The 26,086-nt window shown below is 36.3% G+C and overlaps 1 protein-coding gene and 1 long non-coding RNA gene across 3 annotated transcripts in view; one reads left to right on the top strand and one right to left on the bottom strand.

The window, feature by feature from the left end:
• Nucleotides 1–26,086, bottom strand: part of MIB1 (MIB E3 ubiquitin protein ligase 1) — a 119,237-nt gene that overhangs the window by 24,665 nt on the left and 68,486 nt on the right. Inside the window, exons 13-14 of the mRNA XM_082667446.1 lie at nucleotides 3,816–3,948; nucleotides 619–705 (exon numbers count right to left, since the gene is read on the bottom strand). Coding sequence (XP_082523572.1) covers nucleotides 619–705; nucleotides 3,816–3,948 — 220 coding nt within the window. The remainder of the gene's footprint in view (nucleotides 1–618; nucleotides 706–3,815; nucleotides 3,949–26,086) is intronic.
• Nucleotides 19,833–26,086, top strand: part of LOC309830723 — a 42,711-nt gene continuing 36,457 nt past the window's right edge. Inside the window, exons 1-2 of one of the 2 annotated variants that reach the window (XR_014297527.1) lie at nucleotides 19,833–20,546; nucleotides 21,747–21,974. This is a non-coding gene — a long non-coding RNA (uncharacterized lncRNA). Of the gene's footprint in view, nucleotides 21,975–26,086 lie in introns of both variants that reach the window. The other variant, XR_014297528.1, reaches the window with a different exon arrangement.

Raw genomic sequence — 26,086 nt, 5'->3', positions numbered from 1 at the left:
GACAGTTTCTCAAATTTGAACATGCATCACAATTACCTGGGGGCCTGTTAAACCACAGATTGCTAGTTCCCACCCTTGGAGGTTCTGATTTGGTTGGTCTGAGGTGGGGCCCAGGAACTGACTTTTCTACCAAAGTCTCAGGTGATGCTGATGCTGCTGCTTCAGCCTCCAAACTTTAAGAATCACTGCTCTACAAAAAAGTTGTAAACAGATAATCTTTCAAGTATTTTGACTGGAATCACCAGATTAGTAAAATAAAAATATACATGTCAGCTTTTTTGGAATCTGTTCGGCAAATGTCTAGCCGAAGCCTTTAATTACAGTTCACTCTCAATTATAAAAATTAAAAGGGAGTATACTTTTAAAAAAAACAAATTTGTAAGTTACTCTGAAATCCTCTGATTTAATATTCTGGCAATTTACAAATCTGGCAACAAAATTATAAAGACTTTGAATATCAGAATCTTAAGATTTTCCTTATTACAAATTAAAACTCTTTACTCAACTGATGTAAAATATTAGCCTAAAATCGTAATTTTTTACCTCCAGCTATGCCTTTTGAGAAATCTAACAAAGTATGATTTAATAAGCAAAGATTCACTTTAGTAGACACGTTACCCTCACAATCTGGGTGTGCTGCCGCTCAACAGCAAGGTGTAGGGCAGTCTGCTGGTTCACATTCTGGATATCCAGGTTTGCGTTACCCTGAAGAAGAACAAGGCACACACAGTTGAATGTGACAAGAGGGAAGCATACTAAACTAACTCTTGGCAAAGAATCAGTACACTGGACACTACTGACCACACCCCCTTCCTAGGGGCTGGGACCTTGTTCTCATATGGTAACACAGGAAGAAGTGGATAGGGCAGCAAACTTTCTGAAGTATAACAGCAAGTTTAAAATAATTATTTTTATTATGGTGATTCCATCTAAGAACAGTTAAAGGACAAAGTACAGTACAAACACAGCTCCCTTTTAATCTCCATTATAGAGCAATGGACATAATCAGCTCATTTTAACTGTAAATATTTCCTGAAAATATATTAATGAGTCTTCACATTGGATCTAGATTTCTTTTAATGACCTAATAAGGTCAGTTCCTCTTGCTGCATAATTGAGCTCTTCCTCATTCAGTGAAAAGGAACTCTGCTGGAGGGTGAGAAGAAGATAACGCTTAATTAGTACATACAAACACTTATTGAAGGAAGAGCAGAAAGTCCCACCAGGGCCCTGAGATAGACAAAGGACCATGAGGACAGCTGATGCCAAGCACAGAGGAAAGGGACGGAGAAGCAAAAGCAATGAACACAGTGTCAGTGGACCTGGGTTCAAGTGTTGTCAGCTACGCGCTTTGTGAGTTTAAGCAAGCACTGTATCATTTCATGCCTATTTCCTCAGCTCCAAAATGGTAAGGGCACAACCTATTCCAGGGGTCAATGTGAGGATTAAGAAAAATAACAATGTCAAAATGCCTAGCACCATGTCTGGCATGATAAAAAATAATAATAAATTTTTTAAAATACTAAAATTAAGTAGAGGGCTACAGAGTCAAAAAGTAAACTGTATCATTCCATTTGTGTCTTAGAACCATTCACGCCCTATGATCACAACTCTGACACCCCTACCTGTGCACCTGCTTGGTGCATCAGGTAGAGCTGAAACTCACTTATGGGAGTTTGGTTGGTCTGAACATGCTATGACATGTTCGAGAAGGTGGGAGTTTCTGGATTGTTTTTACTATTTACGTTTCTTTGAGTGCAATCATTAGGCTCCTGATCTCAGCTTGCTTTCCTTTTTTTTTTTTTTTTTTGGCCGTGCCGCGTGGCTTATGGGATCTTAGTTCCCCAACCAGCAACTGACCAGCGATGGCTCATGGCAGTGAAAGTGCTGAGTCCTAACCAATGGACCACCAGTGAATTCCCTCAGGTTGTTTTCTTATCATGTCTGTTCTCATATAAATGCAGAAAGTGAGGGATCTCCTTTTAAGTTTTCTGAACTTTTTTCCATCATTTAGAATTTACAAAGTAGTATTCATTGTATGGATATACCATAATTTGTTTATTCAGACACTAGTTGATGAACATTTGGTTTGCTTTCAGTTTAGGGCTATTACAAATAATGCTGCTACAAGCATTTAGTAGGAGTATTTCGTGGAAATGTGCCCTCAGTTCTCTTGGATACATATCTAGACGTGAGACTGCTGGGATGAATATATGTTTAACTTTATAAGAAACTGCTAAACTGTTTTTCAACATGGCTACCCTGAAAAACACCAGCAACGTTTGTGAATTCTAACTGCTCCACATCCTAATCAACACCTGGTTTTGTTGGCATTTTTAATTTTAGTCATTGTAGTTGGTGTAATTTCTGTTTTCCTAATGACCAATGGTAATTTAAGCAAGGTCACAAGATACATGGTAAATATATTTTAAAAACTGCAACTCTATATATTAGCAATACATAACTGGAAATTGAAATTTTAAAACAATACAATTTACCAATAGGATCAAAAAAATTACTTAAAGATAAACCTAATATGTGCAAGAGCAATCAAACTCCCCCAAAGACTTTTAATAGAAACTAATAACCTGATTCTAAAATGTACTGGGAAATTCCAAAGATCTAGAACATTAAAGTAGTTCTGAGAAAGAAAAACAAATTTAGAGAACTTACTCTAACTGATTTCAAGACTTACTATAAAGCAACAATGACCAAGAGAGTGTGGTACTGGCTTAAGGTCAGTCGTTTGGATTTTGGATGAAAAGGAATTTATCATAATTAACAACACTTCTAAGAAAATTAATTTTAATAATAAAGGCTTACAATGGCAGGGGAAAGGTTTGTTTAACTTTTGAACTATTTTTTTACCTAAACTTCTGTAGTTTATGGAATGTCTATCTTATGATCTATGACCTAATTACACATAATGTACTATCTACTAAATTTTTCTGCTGTTTCATCTTCTTAACTAGACTGTAAGTTCCTTGAAGTCAGGGATCACAGATAATTCTTTGGGAACTTTAGTGCTTAGCTATGGCATATGCTTGACTGAAGCATTTAAAAATTTTGCTGAATACACCAAAATATCATAAAATTGCAATAAATGGGTTTCCCCCAAAATCCAATCTCATAAAGATGTAGAGCATCTTATTCCTGAGATGAATGAAATGACCAAGGTGAGCCTATGCTGCTATCCAAGGGGTCCAGCAGTAGTCATGAACTGCATCCCTAGATCCTAGCTGCAGCCTGGTGTTACCTGGTGGCAACTGCCCACACCAGCTTAGATATCAACATGATGGTTCTTGGTGCTACAGCAGAGTGATACTTCCACAATAGCGGCAGTGATTCTGGAAAATCCCTTTTCATTGATGCCTATTTTGTTGGACCAAACCAGGAAGACTGTGCAGAGAGAATACTGGAGACTGAAGGATTCCCCGCCCCCCCCGCCCCCTTCTCCCCACACACACCACTAACTCCCTCCATTTAAGAACCAATGTTAGGGGAATTCCCTGGTGGTCCAGTGTTTAGGGCTCCATGCTTCCCCTGAAGGGGGCACAAGTTCGATCCCTGCTTGGGGAACTAAGATTCTATATGCTGTGTGGCGCAGCCAGGGAAAACAAAAATAAAAACAAAAACCAATGTTAGGCGGAAGACTAAATTCATATTATATCTGAATTTGCATCATCATGGGATTTTGCTGTAAGATCCCATCATCATGGGATTTTACTTATTATCAACTAATAAGTAGTTGATGAAGTAAAAAATAGATAGCAATGACCCAAAATTGTTAAAAATTACTGAACTGCTTTTCCTACCTGATGTACCAACAGTTCAGCCACTTCTACATGATTATTGAGGGCAGCCAGATGCAAGGCAGTATAACCATCATCTTTCTTCTCATCCACAATCCACGGTCTTGGTAATTTCGACAGTAAAACACGCATTGCACTGAAAGTCAAATATTTAATTAAATATTTCCTTTAGAAAAACTATTCAAAAGAAACTTTTAAAATCAAATGAATATACTTCTCTTTAAAGAAAATTATGCCCTTAGAGACAAATAGAAATACAAAATTTCTAAATCGGGCTTCCCTGGTGGTGCAGTAGTTGAGAGTCCGCCTGCCAATGCAGGGGACACGGGTTTGTGCCCCGGTCTGGGAGGATCCCACATGCCATGGAGCGGCTGGGCCCGTGAGCCATGGCCGCTGAGCCTGCACATCCAGAGCCTGTGCTCCACAACGGGAGAGGCCACAACAGTGAGAGGCCCGCGCACCGCAAAAAAAAAAAAAAAAAAACTTCTAAATCTTAAATACACAGCCTTTTGATATTGTAAGAGGTAAACAAATTATTGCTGTTTGGAGAACAGAATCAAAACAGAATGGGAGTGCTACAAAAGGGAAACATGAGAGGAAAAATACCAAAGGTAAAAGAAATATACCCTAATAAGGATATATGTTGGCCTTGTGGAATCTCTTAGGTTCAACTGGAATAGTATATATTAACGAAGAGTTAATAAAGAACAACCAGGTAACAACAGCTAAGAAGGAAAAATAGTGATAAGACAAATTTTAGGTAGCTGGCAGATTATCATGAACTCTGCAGAATTAAAAATGTGATATATGTCATTTAGCAGTGCTAAATCCAGTTGATATCAAAACACACAAAATGGTCACTATAATCTAGTATTTAAAATTTAAGATATGGTAACAAAGTATCTCCAAAGCAAAAAAGACAAAGTTATCCTAAAGAGCACCAAAGATTAAACCGTAAAAAATCAGGGGAACTAATTATCAAGAAATCATGCTTTGTAGAGAAAAAGCTAGCCTACCACTCAAAAAGGAAAATAAAATCAGAAGCAACTTTCCTAAGCCTAACCAGTCTAACTTTTCTTAACATAGAGATTTTGTGTGGAAAACTCATAACGTAATTTGGAAAAAATCTCCCTTAATACATCTATCAACTAATTGCTTTTTTTTAGGAGTGAGACCTAAGATAACTGCTCCCGTAAAGAGTATTGGACTTGGCACAGACACACTGATATACGTATTAGATATTGAATCTTCCCTCACACCTAAAAAAGGCAGTAAACACAGAAAAGAAAAGCTTTTAAAATTGTGCCAATAGAGTATAAAAGGGCAAGAAATAACACTAAGATACATATCGGGATAGTTTTTCGTAAGGTGATACATATGAGAGAAAAATTTTTAATAGAGAAATGTTATAAATGTATGGAGAAACAGTCTGAAGATGCAGAATAAGAATGTGTGTAAATGAAACTGTAAGTCTCTAAAATAATGAGACTAAGGCCTAACATGAGCCAGAGCATGTTTCCTTAACAGCAGTGGTCTATGAATCCCAAACAGGAAATCCAAGACATCTGAGAACAAGCTTTGGAGGATTCAAGAATCTCCAAAACTGTACTCAAATCTGGAAGTTTATAGCTTTTCTCAGATTTTTAAACAGGTTTATGACCCAAGGTGTACTGAGAATCAAAACTTTAAGACAGCCTTTGGTGGTTGTTACTGAAGTTACAATCACTGTTTATGGGTAACAAGACTTCTTTAGAAATCTATGAACCATTTTCTCCCAGAAAATACACATAAAAATCTATACATACAATTTTGAGGGAGTCCAAACCCCCTAAGGTTCCATTCATGGACCTCATACAAAGCTAAAGATTCCTGCTTTAGCTCATTTTCTGTAATTATAAAGATTCTATACCTCCTCATTCAGTGGATTAAAATAGAATACTAGAAATTCTGTAGATTTTGACTCAAATTCTTAATGGGGAAAAGTACTGGTACAACAATATACTACTGATTGTTTGGATTTAGCATAATCATGATGCTAATGCCATAAATTATGTTACCTTACACACTTGACCATGTGATAAATGGAATTTAGCTTTATGATTCTTTTGGAGAGTTTTGAATATTCAAGTATTAAATCATGTGAAAAAAGTTTTAATAAAGACAAAATGTAATCATTAAAAATAATAAGATAGGACACAGATTTGAAATTTGTTCTCCTGTCTTCTCCTTGGATGCCGTGTGAATAAGGCCTGTCTTCACTGCAAACCTCGGATATCTTAGCATTTTGGCTTGCTATGTTTCTGACAAAGGGAACTTGGCTCGGATAAATCGCCCAGCAAAGAAAAATCCAAGACACCAGTAAGATTTTCACCACAGTTGTCTACGCCATGGGCTGAGAGGGTCTTGGTGCTCTGGCCGGGTGTCAGGACTGAGCCTCTGAGGTGGGAGAGCCAAGTTCCAGACACTGGACCACCAGACACCTCCTGGCCCACGTAATATCAACCAGCGAGAGCTCTCCCAGAGATCTCTGTCTCAACACTAAGACCCAGATCCACTTGACAACCAGCAAGCTCCAGTGCTGGACACCCCATGCCAAGCTAGCAAGACAGGAACACAACTCCACCCATTAGCAGAGAGGCAGCCTAAAATCGTAAGTTCACAGACACCCCAAAACATACCACTGTATGCAGTCCTGCCCATCAGAAAGACAAGATCCAGCCTCATCCACCAGAACACAGGCACCAGTCCTCTCCACAAGGAAGCCTACACAAGCCACTGAATCAACCTTACCCACTGGGGGTAACACCAAAAACAAAGGGAACTACAAACCTGCAGCAAGCGAAAGGAGACACCAAACACAGTAAGTTAAGCAAAATGGGAAGACAGAGAAACACACAGCAGATGAAGGAGCAAGGTAAAAACCCACCAGACCAAACAAATGAAGAGGAAATAGGCAGTCTACCCGAAAAAGAATTCAGAGTAATGATAGTTAATGATCCAAAATCTTGGAAACAGAATGGAGACAATACAAGAAACGTGTAATGAGGACCTAGAAGAACTAAAGAGCAAACAAACAATGATGACCAACACAATAAATGAAATTAAAAATTCTCTAGAAGGAATCAATAGCAGAATAACTGAGGCAGAAGAACGGATAAGTAACCTGCAAGGTAAAATAGTGGAAATAACTACCGCAGAGCAGAAAAAAGGAAAACGAATGAAAAGAATTGAGGACAGTCTCAGAGACCACTGGGACAACATTAAATGCACCAACATTCAAATTATAGGAGTCTCAGCAGAAGAAGAGAAAAAGGGACTGAGAAAATATTTGAAGAGATTATAGTTGAAAACTTCCCTAATATGGGAAAGGAAATAGTCAATCAAGTCCAGGAAGCACAGAGAGTCCCATACAGGATAAATCCAAGGAGAAACACACCAAGACACATATTAATCAAACTATCAAAAATTAAAGACAAAGAAAAAATATTAAAAGCAGCAAGGGAAAAGCAACAAATAACATACAAGGGAATCCCCGTAAGGTTAACAGCTGATATTTCAGCATAAAGTTCGCAAGCCAGAAGGGAGTGGCAGGACATATTTAAAGTGATGAAAAGGAAAAACCTACAACCAAGATTACTCTACCCAGCAAGGATCTCATTCAGATTCGACGGAGAAATTAAAACCTTTACAGACAAGCAAAAGCTAAGAGAATTCAGCACCACCAAACCAACTTTACAACAAATGCTGAAGGAACTTCTCTAGGCAGGAAACACAAGAGAAGGAAAAGACCTACAATAACAAACCCAAAACAACTACAAAAATGGTAATAGGAACATACATATTGATAACTACCTTAAATGTAAATGGATAAAATGCTCTAACTATAAAAGACACAGACAGGCTGAATGGATACAAAAACAAGACCCGTATACATGCTGTTTACAAGCGACTCACTTCAGACCTAAAGACACATACAGACTGAAAGTGAGGGGATGGAAAAAGATATTCCATGCAAATGAAAATCAAAAGAAAGATGGAGTAGCAATTCTCATATCAGACAAAACAGACTTTAAAATAAAGACTATTACAAGAGACAAAGAAGAACACTGCATAATGATCAAGGGATCGATCCAAGAAGAAGATATAACAATTGTAAATATTTATCCACACAACATAGGAGCACCTCAATATATAAGGCAAATGCTAACAGCCATAAAAGCGGAAACCGACAGTAACACAATCATAGTAGGGGACTTTAACAACCCACTTCCACTAATGAACAGATCAACCAACAGGAAAACAAATAAAGAAACACAAGCTTTAAATGATACATTAAACAAGATGGACTTAATTGATATTTATAGGACATTCCACCCAAAAATAATAGAATACAGTTTCTTCTCAAGTGCTCATGGAACATTCTCCAGGATAGATCTTATCTTGGATCACAAATCAAGCTTTGGTAAATTTAAGAAAATTGAAATTGTATCAAGTATCTTTTCCTACCACAATGCTATGAGACTAGGTATCAATTACAGGAAAAAAAACGTAAAAAATACAAACACATGAAAGCTAAACAATACCGTACTAAATAACCAAAAGATCACAGAAGAAATCAAACAGGAAATCAAAAAATACCTAGAAACAGATGACAATGAGAACACAACGGCCCAAAATGTACGGGATGCAGCAAAAGCAGTTCTAAGAGGGAAGTTTATAGCAATACAACACTACCTCAAGAAACAAGAAACATCTCAAAGAAACAACCTAACCTTACACCTAAAGCAATTAGAGAAAGAAGAACAAAAAAACCCCAAAGTTAGCAGAAGGAAAGAAATCATAAAGATCAGATCAGAAATAAATGACAAAGAAATGAAGGAAACGAAAACAAAGATCAATAAAACTAAAAGCTGGTTCTCGGAGAAGATAAACAAAATTGATGAACCATTAGCCAGACTCATCAAGAAAACAAGGGAGAAGACTCAAATCAATAGAATTAGAAATGAAAAAGGAGAAGTAACAACTGACAATGCAGAAATACAAAGGATCATGAGAGATTACTACAAGCAACTATATGCCAATAAACTGGGCAACCTGGAAGAAATGGACAAACTCTTAGAAAAGCATAACCTTCCGAGATTGAACCAGGAAGAAACAGAAAATATAAACAGACCAATCACAAGCACTGAAATTGAGACTGTGATTAAAATCTTCCAACAAACAAAAGCCCAGGACCAGATGGCTTCACAGGCGAATTCTATGAAACGTTCAGAGAAGAGCTAACATTCATCCTTCTCAAACTCTTCCAAAATATAGCAGAGGGAGGAACACTCCCAAACTCATTCTACAAGACCATCATAACCCTGATACCAAAACCAGACAAAGATGTTACGAAAAAAGAAAACTACAGGCCAATATCACTGATGAACATAGATGCAAAAATCCTCAACAAAATACTAGCAAACAGAATCCAACAGCACATTAAAAGGATAATACACCATGATCAAGTGAGGTTTATCCCAGGAATGCAAAGATTCTTCAATACATGCAAATAAATCAATGTGATACACCATATTAACAAACTGAAGGATAAAAACTATGTGATCATCTCAACAGACGCAGAAAAAGCTTTCAACAAAATTCAAAACCCATTTATTATAAAAACTCTCCAGAAAGCAGGCATAGAGGGAACTTACTTGAACATAATAAAGGCCATATATGTCAAACCCACAGCCAACATCGTTCTCAATGGTGAAAAACTGAAACCATTTCCACCAAGATCAGGAACAAGACAAGGTTGCCCACTCTCACCACTATTATTCAACATAGTTTTGGAAGTTTTAGCCACAGCAATCAGAGACGAAAAAGAAATAAAAGGAATCCAAATTGGAAAAGAAGTAAAACTGTCACTGTTTGCAGATGACATGATACTACACACACAGAATCCTAAGATGCTACCAGAAAACTACTAGAGCTAATCAATGAATTTGGTATAGTAGCAGGATACAAAATTAATGCACAGTAATCTCTTGCATTCCTGTACACTAATGATGACAAATCTGAAAGAGCAATTAAGGAAACACTCCCATTTACTACTGCAACAAAAAGAATAAAATACCTAGGAATAAACCTACCTAAGGAGGTAAAAGACCTGTATTCAGAAAACTATAAGACACTGATGAAACAAATTAAAGATGATACCAACAGATGGAGAGATATACCATGTTCCTGACTGGAAGAATCAACATTGTGAAAATGACTATACTACCCAAAGCAATCTACAGATTCAATGCAATCCCTATCAAACTACCAATGGCATTTTTCACAGAACTAAAACAAAAAATTTCACAATCTGTATGAAAATACAAAAGACCCCGAATAGCCAAAGTAATCTTGAGAAAGAAAACGGAGCTGGAGAAATAAGGCTCCCTTGACTTCAGACTATACTACAAAGTTACAGTAATCAAGACAGTATGGTACTGGCACAAAAACAGAAATATAGATCAATGGAACAGGATAGAAAGCCCAGAGATAAACCCAAACACATATGGTCATCCTATCTTTGATAAAGAAGGCAAGAATATGCAATGGAGAAAAGACAGCCGCTTCAATAAGTGGTGCTGGGAAAACTGGACAGCTACATGTAAAAGAATGAAATTAGAACACTCCCTAACACCATACACAAAAATAAACACAAAATGGATTAAAGACCTAAATGTAAGGCCAGACACTATAAAAGTCTTAGAGGAAAACATAGGCAGAACACTCTATGGCATAAATCACAGCAAGATCCTTTTTGACCCTCCTCCTAGAGAAATGGAAATAAAAACAAAAGTAAACATATGGGACCTAATGAAACTTCAAAGCTTTTGCACAGCAAAGGAAACCACAGACAGGATGAAAAGACAACCCTCAGAATGGGAGAAAATATTAGCAAATGAAGCAACTGACAAAGGATTAATCTCCAAAATTTACAAGCAGCTCATGCAGCTCAATATCAAAAAACCAAACCCAATCTAAAAATGGGCAGAAGACCTAAATAGACATTTCTCCAAAGAAGATATACAGATTGCCAACAAACACATGAAAAGATGCTCAATATCACTAATCATTAGAGAAATGCAAGTCAAAACTACAGTGAAGTATCACCTCACACAAGTCAGAATGGCCATCATCAAAAAATCTACAAATAATAAATGCTGGAGAGGGTGTGGAGAAAAGGGAACCGTCTTGCACTGTTGATGGGAATGTAAACTGACACAGCCACTATGGAGAACAGTATGGAGGTTCCTTAAAAAACTAAAAATAGAACTACCATACGATCCAGCAATCCCACTACTGGCCATATACCCTGAGAAAAGCATAATTCAGAAAGTGTCATGAAGCACAATGTTCGTTGCAGCTCTATTTACAATAGCCAGGACATGGAAGCAACCTAAGTGTCCATCAACAGATGAATGGATAAAGAAGATGTGGCACATATATACAATGGCACATATATACAATGGAATATTACTCAGCCATAAAAAGAAACGAAACTGAGTTATTCATAGTGAGGTGGATGAACCTAGGGCCTGTCGTACAGAGTGAAGTAAGTCAGAAAGAGAAAAACAAATACTGTATGCTAACACATACATATGGAATCTAAAAAAAAGGTTATGAAGAACCTCGGGGCAGGACAGAAATAAAGATGCAGATGTAGAGAATGGACTTGAGGACATGGGGAGGGGGAAGGGTAAGGTGGGATAAAGTGAGAAAGTGGCATCGACTAATATATACTACCAAATGTAAAACAGATAGCTAGTGAGAAGCAGCCGCATAGCAGAGGGAGATCAGCTCAGTGCTTTGTGACCACCTAGAGGGGTGGGATAGGGAGGGTGGGAGGGAGACGCAAGAGGGAGGAGATATGGGGATACATGTATATGTATAACTGATTCTCTTTGTTATAAAGCAGAAACTAACACACCATTGTAAAGCAATTATACTCCAATAAAGACGTTTAAAAATAAAAAGTCATGCACAACAATGTTCACTGCAGCATTATTTACAATAGCCAGGATATGGAATCAACCTAAGTGTCCATCAAAAGATCAATGGATAAAGAAGATGTGGCACATATATACAATGGAATATTACTCTGCCATAAAGAGAAACGAAATTGAGTTATTTGTAGTGAGGTGGATGGACCTAGAGTCTGTCATAGAGTGACGTTAAGTCAGAAAGAGCAAACCAAATACCATATGCTAACAGATATATATAGAATCTAAAATTTTAAAAAAATGGTTCTGAAGAACCTAGGGGCGGGACAGGAATAAAGACACAGACGTAGAGAATGGACTTGAGAACACAGGAAGGGGGAAGGGTAAGCTGAGACAAAATGAGAGAGTGGCACTGACATATATACACTACCAAATGTAAAACAGATAGCTAGTGAGAAGTAGCTGCATAGCACAGGGAGATCAGCTCGGTGCTTTGTGACTACCTAGAGTGATGGGATAGGGAGGGTAGGAGGGAGATGCAAGAGGGAGGGGATATGGGGATACATGTATATGTATAGCTGATTCACTTTGTTATACAGCAGTAACTAACAGAACAATGTAAAGCAATTATACTCCAATAAAGATGTTAAAAATATATAAGATAAATCCATTTTTTAAATTATTTTATTTAGTTTTGGCTCTGTCAGGTCTTAGTTGCGGCACGCTGGATCTTCGTTGAGGTACGTGGGATCTTCCGTTGTGAGGTGTGGGCGTCCCTCTAGTTGTGGCGTGCGGTTTTCTCTTCTCTAGTTGTGGCGCATGGGTTTTTCTCTCTAGTTGTGGCCCGCGGGTTTTCTCCCTCTAGTTGTGGGGGGCAGGCTCTGTAGTTGTGGCACATGGGCTCCAGAGCGTGTGGGCTCTGTAGTTTGCGGCACGCGGGCTCTCTAGTTGAGGCGCGTGAGCTCAGTAGTTGTGGCGTGTGGGCTTAGTTGCCCTGTGGCATGTGGGATCTTAGTTCCCTGACCAGGGATCAAATCCACACCCCCTGCATTGTAAGGTGGATTTTTTTTTTTTTTTTTTTTTGCGGTACGCAGGCCTCTCACTTTTGCAGCCTCTCCTGTTGCGGAGCACAGGCTCCGGACTCACAGGCTCAGCAGCCATGGCTCACGGGCATAGCTGCTCCGCGCCATGTGGGATCTTCCCGGACTGGGGCACGAACCCGGGTCCCCTGCATCGGCAGGCGGACTCTCAACCACTGCGCCACCAGGGAAGCCCTAAGGTGGATTCTTTACCATTGGATCATCAGGGAAGTCCCAAACACATGTTATTGATACAAAGAAAAGAAAAATGGTACTATAATTGTGTTGAGAGAAATGGTGGTAATAGAGGATATTAATAGCTTTCACTTACTTGTTCTTCCTTCTTGCATTCATTAAGTCAACAAGGTAGAAAACCTGAGGTCCCTCAGAAAAAAGAGCCAATGGTTCAGAAAGTTACTGAGGCATTTAAAAAGAAATAGAGGGAATTCCCTGGCGGTCCAGTGGTTAGGACTTGGCACTTTCACTGCCGGGGCCCAGGTTCAATACCTGGTCGGGGAACTAAGATCCCACAAGCCGCACAGCACAGCCAAAAAAAATTATATAAAAATAAACAAAAATAAAAATAAATAGGTATGTATGTATTCTTGAAAGCCCATTGCCTCCCTGCACTCTTATTACTTTGTGTCTTTTTGCTTTTTCCTCTCTTAGTATAGTATATATAACTGAACTGTCAGAACAAGGGAAAGGCAGTACCAGGCTACTGCTGGCAGTGACAAAAACAACCCTAGTCCCTTCTAGATCACATTCTACAAAGTATATCAAATCCTAATATTAAAATGCAAAATTCAACATTTTCAAGGAGAAAGTTTTTATTTCAGAATAAATCTATTCTGTTAATTAGTCTCACTGACATAAATGTTGTATATTACACTATAGAATAACCATATTAAAATATTTTTTCCTCACAATCCTGAAATATTAAGAAATATATCATTAAAAATAAAAATTGAAAGAAATTTGAATTAATCCAAATGCTTTATTTTAAACTGATTAAATTATTATAATATTAGCAACATATTTTAAAGAGAAATGGTAATTTTTGATTTCCCATAGTAACAGTGTTATATTGGCAAATGAGGTGAATACAGCAGATAATAGTTAATAAAGTAAATAAAACAAATGGATAACTAAAGAAAAAGAGATTTTTATAAGAGGAGATCCAGAAGTCGAATTAGGATGATAGATAGATAAGTAGATAGATAGATAGATAAATCACCAGGATGGAATTATTATTAAAAAGATGAAAATTATGTCTTTTTCTGGAAAATAATGATTGGTTAAAAAGAGAGTGAAGAAATGGTTCGTACAAAGCCTGGAGAAAGAATGAGAAAAATAATTTGTCAGTGTATCACCAGCGTTATCTATAGACAAAGCTCCCTGATGAGCAATCCCAGTATTCTAATTTACCCTCCAGTAGAATCAGGAGAATGCTATCAGTTTTCAGTCCATCGTCATATGCAAAGTCATCACAGGTTGATGGTACTGTCAATTAAGATCATCTAACCAGTTGTCTTGCTCACCAATCAATCTCCAATTTTAACTTAGCTTTTCATAGTAGATTTCTTTCTCCCCACTGCAGGGGAAAAAAATCTACTGATCAGATGGTGTAAGTACTACAATCCACTTAGCAATATTTCTTTCTGTAAACAGTAATTTGGCATTCTTTATTAGTGTTAATTAGTGTTAGTCATCTCTATGGACCAATAAAGCCAAGGTCCATACTCGGGCCCTGTGAAGCCTCAACTAAACACTCTCACCCATAACAGCTCTATCTCATATCTCTAACTGAACAAATACCAACACTTCCATAGAAACCTCTGTAAAATACCATAAGATTGCTGTAAGAATTAAATGATATAATGTAGGTAAATGTTTTAGTAGAGTCTAAAATTCTTCAATATAATAGTGTTATTTTATTACAGTTCTAAGATTATAGACCTATAAAGTACACAGTACAAATTTCCCTTTTCTCCTTCCCAAGAATTCCTCCTGTATTCTTGATTTTGGTTATTCTTACCACCATTTAACCAGCCACCCAAGTCAGAAACTTGGGAATCATTCTAGACCCTTTCCTCCCTTCTTACTCCTGTGTTCAATTTGTTCTCTTGGTTTTCCCTTTTAAAACTAAACTATTCTTTCCCAGGGGCCCCAATATTCTTTATATAGGCTTTCATTACCTTTCCTCTGAACATCTGTAACAGCCCCCTTCCTAATCTATCCTCTATACCCCTTCCACACAAATCTAATCATTTCACAATTTTCACAAATTCAAAATTATCAGCACTCAAATTAAAAAGGCTTCCTTTAGGGCTTCCCTGGTGGCGCAGTGGCTGAGAGTCCGCCTGCTGATGCAGGGGACCTGGGTTTGTGCCCCGGTTCAGGAAGATCCCCCATGCCGCGGAGCGGCTGGGCCCGTGAGCCATGGCCGCTGAGCCTGCGCGTCCGGAGCTTGTGCTCCGCAACGGGAGAGGCCACAACAGTGAGAGGCCCGCGTAAAAAAAAAAAAAAGGCTTCCTTTAAAATAACTAAATCTTTTTAAGATATGATTGGTCTCGATAAAATTTATTCTGATATATACTTTTTGTTCTAATATACTTTTAAAAGAATATGAGACTAAACTTACTATTTTGTTGATAACTGAATTATAACAAAATCAACTCCTGATTAAATGGTTTAAGTTGTGATAAAATATTGCAGATAGCCCCAAATCAAAATTAATGTAAAAGTCAATGGTCAACTAGCCAGGAGTGGGTAAATTTTTGTTTTTGCTGTTTCTAAATAAACTTTTATTTCAGAACCACTGTAGAGTTACAGAGAATTGTGAAGATACTGCAGAGAGTTCCTCACCTCTACTGTTAATATTGTACATTAGTATGGTACATTTGTTAATTAATGAACCAGCACTGACTGCTATTAACTACTTCATTCCAACTTCCTTAGTTTTATTTCATGTTCTTTTTCTGCCCCAGAATACCACATTACATTTAGTTGTCATGGCTCCTTAGGCTCCCCTTGGCTGTGACAGTTTCTTAGACTTTCCTTGTTTTTGATGATGTTGACAATGTTGAGGAGTACTAATCAGTTATTTTGTAGACTGTCCCTCAGTTGGAATCTGTCTGGTGTTTTCCCATGATTACACTGGGGTTATGAGTTTTGAAGAAGAAGGTCTCAAAGGTAGTGCCTCTTCATCACGTCACATCAAGGGTACACACTATAAACATGACTTATCACTGTCGATGTTAACCTTGATCATCTGGCTGAGGTAGTGTTTGTGAGGTTTCTCCATCACAGAATTACTCTTTTTCCCCTTTTCTATACTATAGAACACTAAAATATACCACACACTCTTTGGAAAGAAGTCACTATGCGCAGCCTAAACTTGAGTGGAAAGTGATGCTCCACTTCCTTGAAGGTGGAATATCCACATAAATTATTTAGAATTCTTCTACACTGGAGATTTGAGGTAGATTAATTTTAACAGAGACCTATAACCCTCTCATCTTAATTAGAAAGCTGCTAATTAATGTTCATTCCTGATCTTCCCCCCACAAAAAGCAAACAAACACAAACAAATAATATGATGCCTCAAGAAAAAAGCCAATCTTTGGGCCTAGCCTGCAAGATGAGTTAAGAAAAAAACAGAATAGCCCCTGGTCCCCTCACCCTCATGTCCAGAGCAGCTCTGAGGGGTCTGTCTCCTTTCTTCTCATGGGGTAGACAATCTGAGGAACCCACAATATAACCAAAGGTCAGCTGTTCCCCACAGAACCTTAGTTAATTAAGAGGATTCTGTTGTTAGGTTGCAAGAACTGAGGCCCATAGAGTTGCCGGGATAAGGGTGTTACAGCTCAATAAATCAATAATTATACTAAGCCAATAGACTCTCACTTGTGGAGCACAGTATGAGATTTGAAGATACTTTCCCTAACGTTCAAACACTCTTCTTTATTTCTCAGTCTGGTTGTTTTCCAAAGGTTAAGGACATGGATAATTTAAGGATAAGATCTTACTACCAGTTAAGCAGGCATTTGTGAATACTGCCAAAGAAGCATTAAGTTCCGGAACAACTAATAGTGGTGCCTAGCATAATCCCTGGCACATGGTAATACTCAAACGTTTGCTGAATGATGAACAAATGAGTTCTAAGAAGCAGAGGGGACAAGCAGCTGTCTGCATGGTATGTAACAGTCAAATGGCGCTGGGTCCATTTTTAGGACCTGCCATGCTTTGCAATCTTTCTTCAGAGATGGGCAACATTTTTCCAAATAAACCACAGTAGCTAAACTGAGGAGGCCTTACATATTAGTATTACTTAATGTAAAAAGACATTAGAACGGCACAACAGCACATATTAGGTGTTCAAAAAATGCTTGCTGAGTTAAAGAACAACCCCTCAAATATAGTTTAAGCATGTTAGTCCAGAATCCATAAAGAAACTTAATAAAAAAGTTGATGAATCCCAAGTAGAAGTTCTGTAGGGCATGCTAAAACCATGTTAGAATGTAACGGTCTGAATACATTTTTATTCAATACACACCCCTACCTAAATGGATGGAGACAAGAAGTCTAGGAGGGTATATACCAAAATGCTATCTGTGATCATCACTTTAGTAAATGAGTATGGGTAATTTTTATTTTCTTTCATCTATTTATAGTGATAGACATGACTCAAATGTTTTTTAATTCTTTTTTTTTGGTGTGCTTTAATTTTCTTCCCACAAACTCTTTTTTGACAGACAGTAATTAAAAGGTTCATTAATTTAGCTTAAATTCATTAACTAGGAATTTGGTAATGTAGTAGAATTTAGCTCAAAATGAGAGACATATGTAATGACAATGCAGCCTACGGGAGAGCTGTACAGGTGAGTACTCGATCGTTCCTAAAATAAGACAACCAAAATGATCTCTTCTATGATGTAAGGCAGGGAAGCGTAGTTTACTTATCTTTATACCCGCTTTGTGCACCCAGTGTTAGGTGCTCAAAGTTTAGCTGAATGGAACAAAAGAAGAAACAATCAAATGAACAACCATCTTTCTGAGCAAGAATGCTCACCATGCTACATTTTTGGTTTATGTTCCAGTCCCCAAGAGTCCATTCCCTAACTACTTGCATTTTCAGAAACCAGAGCAACAGCAGGCACAGTGGTGAAGATCTCAGTCTGAAGCCAAACTACCTGGGCTCACATTCTGGCACCAGCAAACTGAAGAGCTAATGACTTGAGCAGGTTACTTACCTTCTGTGCCTCAGTTTCCTCATCTATAAAATGTGAGAAGAATCACAAATCCTATTTCATAGGATCGTTATGAAAATTTTAAAGGGCTTAGAAGAGTACCTGGACCTTCATACACTATATGAGTGTTTGCTTGGGGGGGGGGTACTTTTACTGCTACAAAATGGTCAGCAAATATGGGGTAATTTAGAAACCCGAAAATTAACCTATCTTAACACTCTGAGATGTGTCATCTTATCACAATGTGTCTAAAATTATTTCAATATCTAGAAAAGCTGACTCTTTAAAACTGCCAAATATCTATAGAAGCATTCTTTATGTCACTGTTTTAAAATAGCCATCCAAAAAAATTAAACTGCTACGTTATTAAATGCTAAAGACAAAAAGAATGTCGAGGACAAATTTCCCTTCTAGGAGAATAAGCTCAGAAAACTGATAACCGTTTTTCTTGATTCTTAACTGAATCGATACTTAAGAGACTATATTTGAATTAAGAACAAGGCATAGTTGGTTTCTCTTGGGCATTCTTAGGTTTGTAAGATCTTAAATTGTATCTCCATAGGTTTGTGGAATTTGATGTTATATTTTTTTCTCCTTGGCTAAAAAATAAACTTCAATATTAAAATTTATGGTAAATATGCCATTAAATTTATAGCAAAAGTATTTTTCCTCTGCAACATACACTATGTGGCAAAGTTACATATAGGTTAATGACTATTTAAGTCTGCAGTAAAGTGTGTCATGATCATGCCTACATGCTATTTCAGAAAATAAAAGTGGAATGGCAATGTAGAAGGGAGGAAAAAACCACTTCATATTTGAGCATAAAATAAAATTTAACTAATGCATTTTAATAGTTATATAAGTATATATAGTTTCAATACAGAAGTACACAATTACTCAAAAGCATTCCAGACACTGTTTCTCACCTAAGTACTACAAAACAATTTACTCAAATTGACAATGAATTAAAAGTTTTAAGTAGCATTTCCAAGATTTCATTTACACATTACTCCTTTCTTCCTTAGTGATCTCTCTCCACCCTCAATATATAGGTTCTACTTACCATTTTTACGAATTTGCCATTCAAATATTATTTATTAAATTTAAAAAGAGTGTATAGCAACAATTAGCTCTAAAAGGTAACATTACAAAATCCCTTCAGGCCTTTAGCTGTATAAAATATCATTATCCTGATTTTTTACCAATAAAAAAATCAGGTCATGAAACATATTTTGGCAGCAGAGGGATTTTACTTGTTCCATATCTGTCTAAAGACTGTCTTGCTACTAACCAGGGTAATACTTTTCCTCTTTCTTTTTTTCTCTGCAGTGCATCTAAGTTTAGTGACAGCCGCATCAGGCTTTCCTAGTCTCAGCGCAAGCTCAGTGAAAATCTGGGATGTGTAAGTGGAAACATGAGAGACCGCTTTATTTGGCAGTGCTTTGGGAAAAAAAAAAGGCAGGACAAATGGCAAGGCAGTGTTTGGACCGCAGGATGAACAATCAATAGGCAGAAAGCAAGATAGAGGCTTCCTCAGCTTCTGGATCGACAATCGACAGCTGAGAGACTATTTTTTGCTATGGTTGACTAAATATGGTCAGGGAAGAGAGAGGCACAAGAGAGTCTGTTTGCCTGGGAGTGCATGTTTCAAATGCTTAGCTGCCTATAAAGCTGTAACAGTTCAGCCTGTGGCCACTGAGGGAAGAATATAAGTTAACCTTTGTAGTGACCATGTGGAAGTCCTGACCTTGCTTGCAGACTTGACCTCGGGATATGACAAGGTAGCTTCAATACAGATCTACCATTTAATCCTGGAAACTAAAACAAACAAAAAAAATCTCACAGCAAGAAAGATGCAGAATATTTCCTCAGAAGTCAGAAGACCCCAATGTATTCTGGTGCGCAAAGAAAACAGGGTGAATGTCTACAGTTACTTGGGGGGAGCAAGGTGTGTTTTGGTTTTTGTTGGGTTTTTATGTCTTTTTTAGATTATAAAATTAACCTCCTCTGCAACTTTTTCCCCAATTCTGAAGCATTCCATCTGAGAAATAAGTGAGGTTCATTTTCTTGGCTGTTGTAGCAACCTTCCTCCGTAGCTTAACTTTCTGTCCAGCAGATACAAGGTGCTTATAACTGTGCAATACTAGTAATACGACATTCCAAATCAAATGGCCAACGCTGATTCAATTTTACTGTAGTTTTTTTTCTTTTCCCTTAAGCATAAGGGAAGGGAGAGGGAAAAGATGGCTGACTTATTTTTGTTTGTTCATTTGTTTTTCAAATTTATCTTAAAAGGTGAGGTTCTGTGTTCACTGTTTCTTCCCCCTTACTTCACCCGGCTCATGAAAAGAAGCGCTAATTCAGCAAATAGAGTGAAGAAACAATCAAGATGAGATGGCTGCTGCTGATGTGACTCTCTAGGTCTTTATCTCTCTTCCTGCTGCTAACGCTGCATGACACTAAGCTTACAGGTAACACAGCACCACAGGCCTGTACTTTTAAGGATGCTTATGACTTTCTGCATGCTTACCTATTACTGACTCGATACATGTTTTTATTGTTAGATTAAATTCTATCTGGGCACAGCCTAGTTTCACAGTTCAAGTAGAGAGCTTATGTAGTAATAAAAAGGAACGCTGTTAAATATCATGACAGGTAACTCTTGATCTCAAACTTGTACAAATCCATTCCTGTCATTTACGTTATTAAAGAGTTCGTTTTTATTGTTTCAGATTAAATGGTGGTTTTGCATCCCTAGTAAATCACATCCTGCTTCCAAAGTATACTACCGTTTAAAAACTATTAACTATTTCAAGGTTTAGTCAACCAAGATACTTGGTAGATCACAAAATACTTTTTAATGCCAACTCTAATAGTTGGGCACAAAAATAAATCAGAATGTGCATGGTGAAATTCTAACTCTGCATTGCTGAAACTGCTGTAGTACTGGGCTATCTGCTGCTACATTCTGATTTGCTCTCTCTAAGCTGCACTAGCTTTTTATCACAGGCTGCAGAAATTCTACTTTCTGTGTCTTTTCTTCCCTTCCTTTCTCAAATAGGAAAATTTCTCATGGTTTTCTTTTAAATTAACCTTTTAATACCACAATAATAAAAGGCAACTCACCAATTACAATTTCTTTTCATGCTCAATGATCAAGCTAAAACTCAACTGCTCATAGGCTAATACCTTTTGGCTGTTTTTAAGTGAGACTTTGGACAGTACTGTTCTGGTACTTATCCTTTATATTAAAAAAAAATCAAAGAATCAAAACAACTCAATTCACCAAAATTAGATATTAATTCATCTATCTAAATTTATATTTAACCCAAAAGGAGCACCAAAGTGCAAAATTCAGGTAAGTAACTAATAAAAAGAAAGGGACAACAAAGACGTTTTCAAATGATCATGAGTTCTTATCTATGACCTTAAAAAAACTAACAAAAGAAATCATCATCTTTAAAAATTCAGTTCATTCACACCCTAAAAAGATCGGGTTTTTCTCCTTGTCTTTTCAACTTTAGAGTTAATATCAGAAGTACTAATTGGCTGTTAAGTTTTTAATAAGACATTTAGTTTGTAAAAAGAATTTGCACCAAATTAATTATTGTCTACTTGTAGGATCTAGAAGCAAACTACAGAATAAGAAGAAATTTCCTCTGAAGACTATGAAGAAACACTAGGCTGATCTTACCAATATCTGAAATATACTCTGTAAATCCCCACTGGTACTATGGATCTCTTGCAGAACCAAACCAGGACAAAGTTCAACAGATAACTGGTCAAAGTTTAAAAGTGTATGTCCACCAAAAACAAGGAACCATGAATGGCACTAATGCCATGCCTCAGGTAAATCTGTTATAAAGTTTAGTCTTTGATAGTCTCTGCAAATGATCTACCATTTCTCTCCATCAGTAAGCTGAATGTTTTACTAACAAATGGGAAAATAAAACATTTCGTGTTTTTACAGCTAACAACTTAGTAATACCTACTCAGAGTACATACTTCTTTATGTACCCATATGAACATACAATGCTATGGAATGTAAAGAAGTATGTATTTTTGGTAGGCAATAAACCGCCAAGAGGGAACTAGAATGCAGCTATGTGAATGACCTTCATATGGTAAATTAACCTAATATCAAAGAGATGACCTTTGGCAATACTAACACCAGAAAAATGTACCTACTACTTACAGATGGAAATTAAATGTTGCTAAGATTTATATTCTGTGAAGAAAAAAAGTTTTACTGAAGTAGATTTAAAATTATCATGAAATTCCTTTTAAATATTTTAAGTTATGCATACATTTTACATTTTTTAAATTAAGTTTCACATGATTAAAATTTGAATACAAAAAAGAGTATTACTAGTACAAAACGATGAGGGATACACATGACCTATTTTCTGTCTCCACAATTTGACATTAATTTAAATTAATATCATATTAGTAGTGTTGACTGATTTAACAAAAGCCAACTTCATTTGCATTTCAACAGCTCTTCTTCATATTTTGATAAATTTATAATTTAATAATATTAGAGGAATTTCTGAAGCAAGTTTTGCTGTTTTAGGTTTTCTTTTTGAAAGCTATAGACATAGTTATGATTTTAAAAGGCTAGCTTTCAAGTAAAATTCTGCTCTCAGAAGAAAAAAAACTGGTCCTTGTCCTTCTCCCTAATCCAGTCTCCACTTTCAATGCTGTGTAAGTACTTAGAATGAATCAAGACATAAGATTTATTCATAAAAAATGACAAAATTCTGGGAAATAGCTGTAAGTCAACAGGGCACATTGGTCACAGACTGCCAAATATTTAAAATAAATTAATTTATTATCTATATTATCCTTGAATTTGCTTTCTCCAAAGAGGGCACATAAAATGAAAACACTATAGTCAAGAAACCAATTTATACAGAAAGAATAACCATCTTTTATTAGTACTATGCAATTATAATTCAATTTTTTATAAATATGATAGACTTACTATTTATAGTATGTTAGATAATTAAAATACTTTTTTGTATTTTATATAAAATTTATTTTGTACTATATTTATATACTAATAAATTATACATGATATAGCTCTTAGCAACAATTTATAAGTAGTACCTACTTTAAGCTACTATAATAGACTTTGAAAAAAGAAATACTAATATTCATATATTCTAATCATTTCTTACTAAAAGTTTTATTTTGACTGGAGTATTCAGACATGTATTACATGTATAACTTTTTTGTGTCACAGTTGAATAGAAATGGCTATAAGGTTATCCAATTTTCTGTTTAATAAGACAACAAGATAATTGTCAAAAGATGATTTTCATTTTATCGGCAGATTATAAAGAATGAGAGAATGACTATTAGATATGGTAGCATATAAATTATTGAATATTTATTGGAAGTTACAAAAATTCATAATTTTAAAATTCCACATTTTCAAAGAAAAAATCAGTTCAAAGCTTAACTCACTCAAGAATAGCCCTTCTTTCTGATCTTCTACAAAGAGAATGGCAAAGCTGCATATTCCATTTGTTAAGTTTAATTACACATGCCCTAAATACCAAAAACTGACAATATATACCTCAAAAATAGAGGTTCCTCTATAAAACTACTCAAAGGGTATTACTACACCCATGTTTTATAATAAACAATTATATTCCTCATTCTATAGGTATAAATGTTTTTAATAATTATTTTAAAACATCCCAGCAACTAAGAATCTCGTTGCTACAATATTAAGAGTATATAATCCCTAGAAAATAAAATTATAGCATCTGTTGTTATTCATTTGAAAAAGTAAAATTATACACTGATTCTAGTGCTTACAAGTTTAACTTAACATACCTAAGAGTATTTTCAATCACTCTAAAATGTCACATCTATCACTTAGATCAGCTGTTCATTTTTAACTGAGTACATATTAAACTCTGGGCATCTGCTGACACTGGTGTAACTCAAACATTTCAACTGTCTCGCTGACAGGGATAACAGATGCTGACATTATCAAATGCTGTACTATTTTTTTTCCACGGCCTCTCCTTGCCCCGATATGGCCAGTATATGAAACTGAACTGCCATCCAAAAGCACACTTGAGCAACTGGATCTGCTAAAAGGCTCCCATATAACTAGTAAAAATAGAAGCCAGTTTTATTACTATCATCAGCACTGAAGTCCACGCAATTTAACACCTGTTTCATTTCTATTAGAATAAATGATGGAAATAATTGTAGTCACATTAATTTCACCCGCAGCATGATACTCATCAACCAACAGATGGAGAATATACTTAATATGAGAATTGTTTGAATATTGCCTGAATTAGTGTTGACCTTCTCCCAGTTTGGTTCAAAACAGATAACTATTTCTTTATATTTCACTGAGAGCACTTATAGGCAAACTATAAATTGCTCAAACTTTTATTTCAAGCAAGTATTTTCAGAAGACATACCTTCCCAATACTGAAATCCCCTTATAACAAAAATTTGTTCTACTGAGTTTTAATGGTAGTTTTAATACTCAAATTCATGATTATTACTAACCACAAGTCAATGTATTATTAAGCTGATAATGAGAAGTAACTAGGCAAGCTGTACCCAAAATGACAGAGAATTCAGTCAAGGAACTAGACCTTTAAAAGGGTTAAATTATTAACCTATGATTAGTAACACTACATAAGCAAAAAGAAAGAAAAATAAGCTATCATGCATGGCAGTTCCTTCCAACACAAGTCTAAGCAATACACCGAATATACGTGTCATCTATTTATAAACCAAAGCGCAGAGGTACTTTCTTAAGGCTACTCATTCCTCCACCCCGTCAGCAACCTGCTGTTAGTCCTTAAGTATAATACTTAAAAAAGCAGCGGCAGGAGAAAAGTATGACTAAGCAGTGCTCTTCCCTAACCTATTTCGCTTACTTATTTGGTTTACTGCCCAAAGATAAATAGATAAAATTACTCTGATACACATCAAGATCTATTTGCTCTTTTACATGGTGTGGGTTTTGAAACAGGTCACTGTCTGAATTTAAGAACTAAGCAAAAGTGTTAAAAATAAAGACGTACATTGATAACTCCTTAATGCACTAAAGATGTGTTAAAGGGTAAAGATTTCTGCACGACTAGAGTAGGAAATAGTAGGAAAAGTGCCTTCAAAACATAAAGTTTTACATTCAATGGCTGAAATACTGATATGAGAATCTCTTAACATCTGTGGAAGGAACATAACCATAATTTTTCAAATAAAGAACATTTTAACTGTTCTGGGTCCCAAACTAGCGGCACTGCAATGCTTTGCTAGAGCTGGTAAAATGGAACCAAATCGCCTCTTCAATGGATTTGGTCCCCTTCAACCAGCTGTAGCTATGCATTGATTACTACAGGACAGCCAGCGTTTTCATTTATCAATATCAATCACATCAACTAATTTCAACTTATTTAAATTACTCAGATTGTGGTTTAAATCAAATAATTTGTTACTGTTAATTCTACTTGGAAGAGTCATAATGGTAAATAATGTTTATAAACAGCTTTATGAAAAATGTGTGGATGACATAAGGCTTTCAAATAAAATTATTTTATTCATTTATGGTCTCTTGGTATTAAATTTCTTATCCTTCAGAAGAGAAATGGTATTGAAATGTAGACTATGCCACACAATTTTAAAAAAACAAAACTTCCTTCAAAGGAAGAAAATATCTGGGAAGGTCACCTGAAACCATAACAGGAATGTCACAGTGTGGGCACGTACATTTTTAAATTAAAGAAAAATGTAACATTATATAAAATAAAACTCCAGAAATGTTGAGTCACTACCTTCCATATGACTAGCATTTAATTTTCCTGCTATTTAATAGAACATTGATAGGTAAGGTGGAAAAGGAGATGATGACACTGCAGAGCATCTTATAGACAGACTTAAACAGAAGGTATCTAATTCTTCTGACCCTGAACCAAAAGACT

This window comes from Grampus griseus, assembly GCF_964374135.1.
Source record: "Grampus griseus genome assembly, chromosome: 12".
Classification (NCBI taxonomy): Eukaryota; Metazoa; Chordata; class Mammalia; order Artiodactyla; family Delphinidae; genus Grampus; species Grampus griseus.
This window is presented reverse-complemented; position numbering and strand designations above follow the sequence as displayed.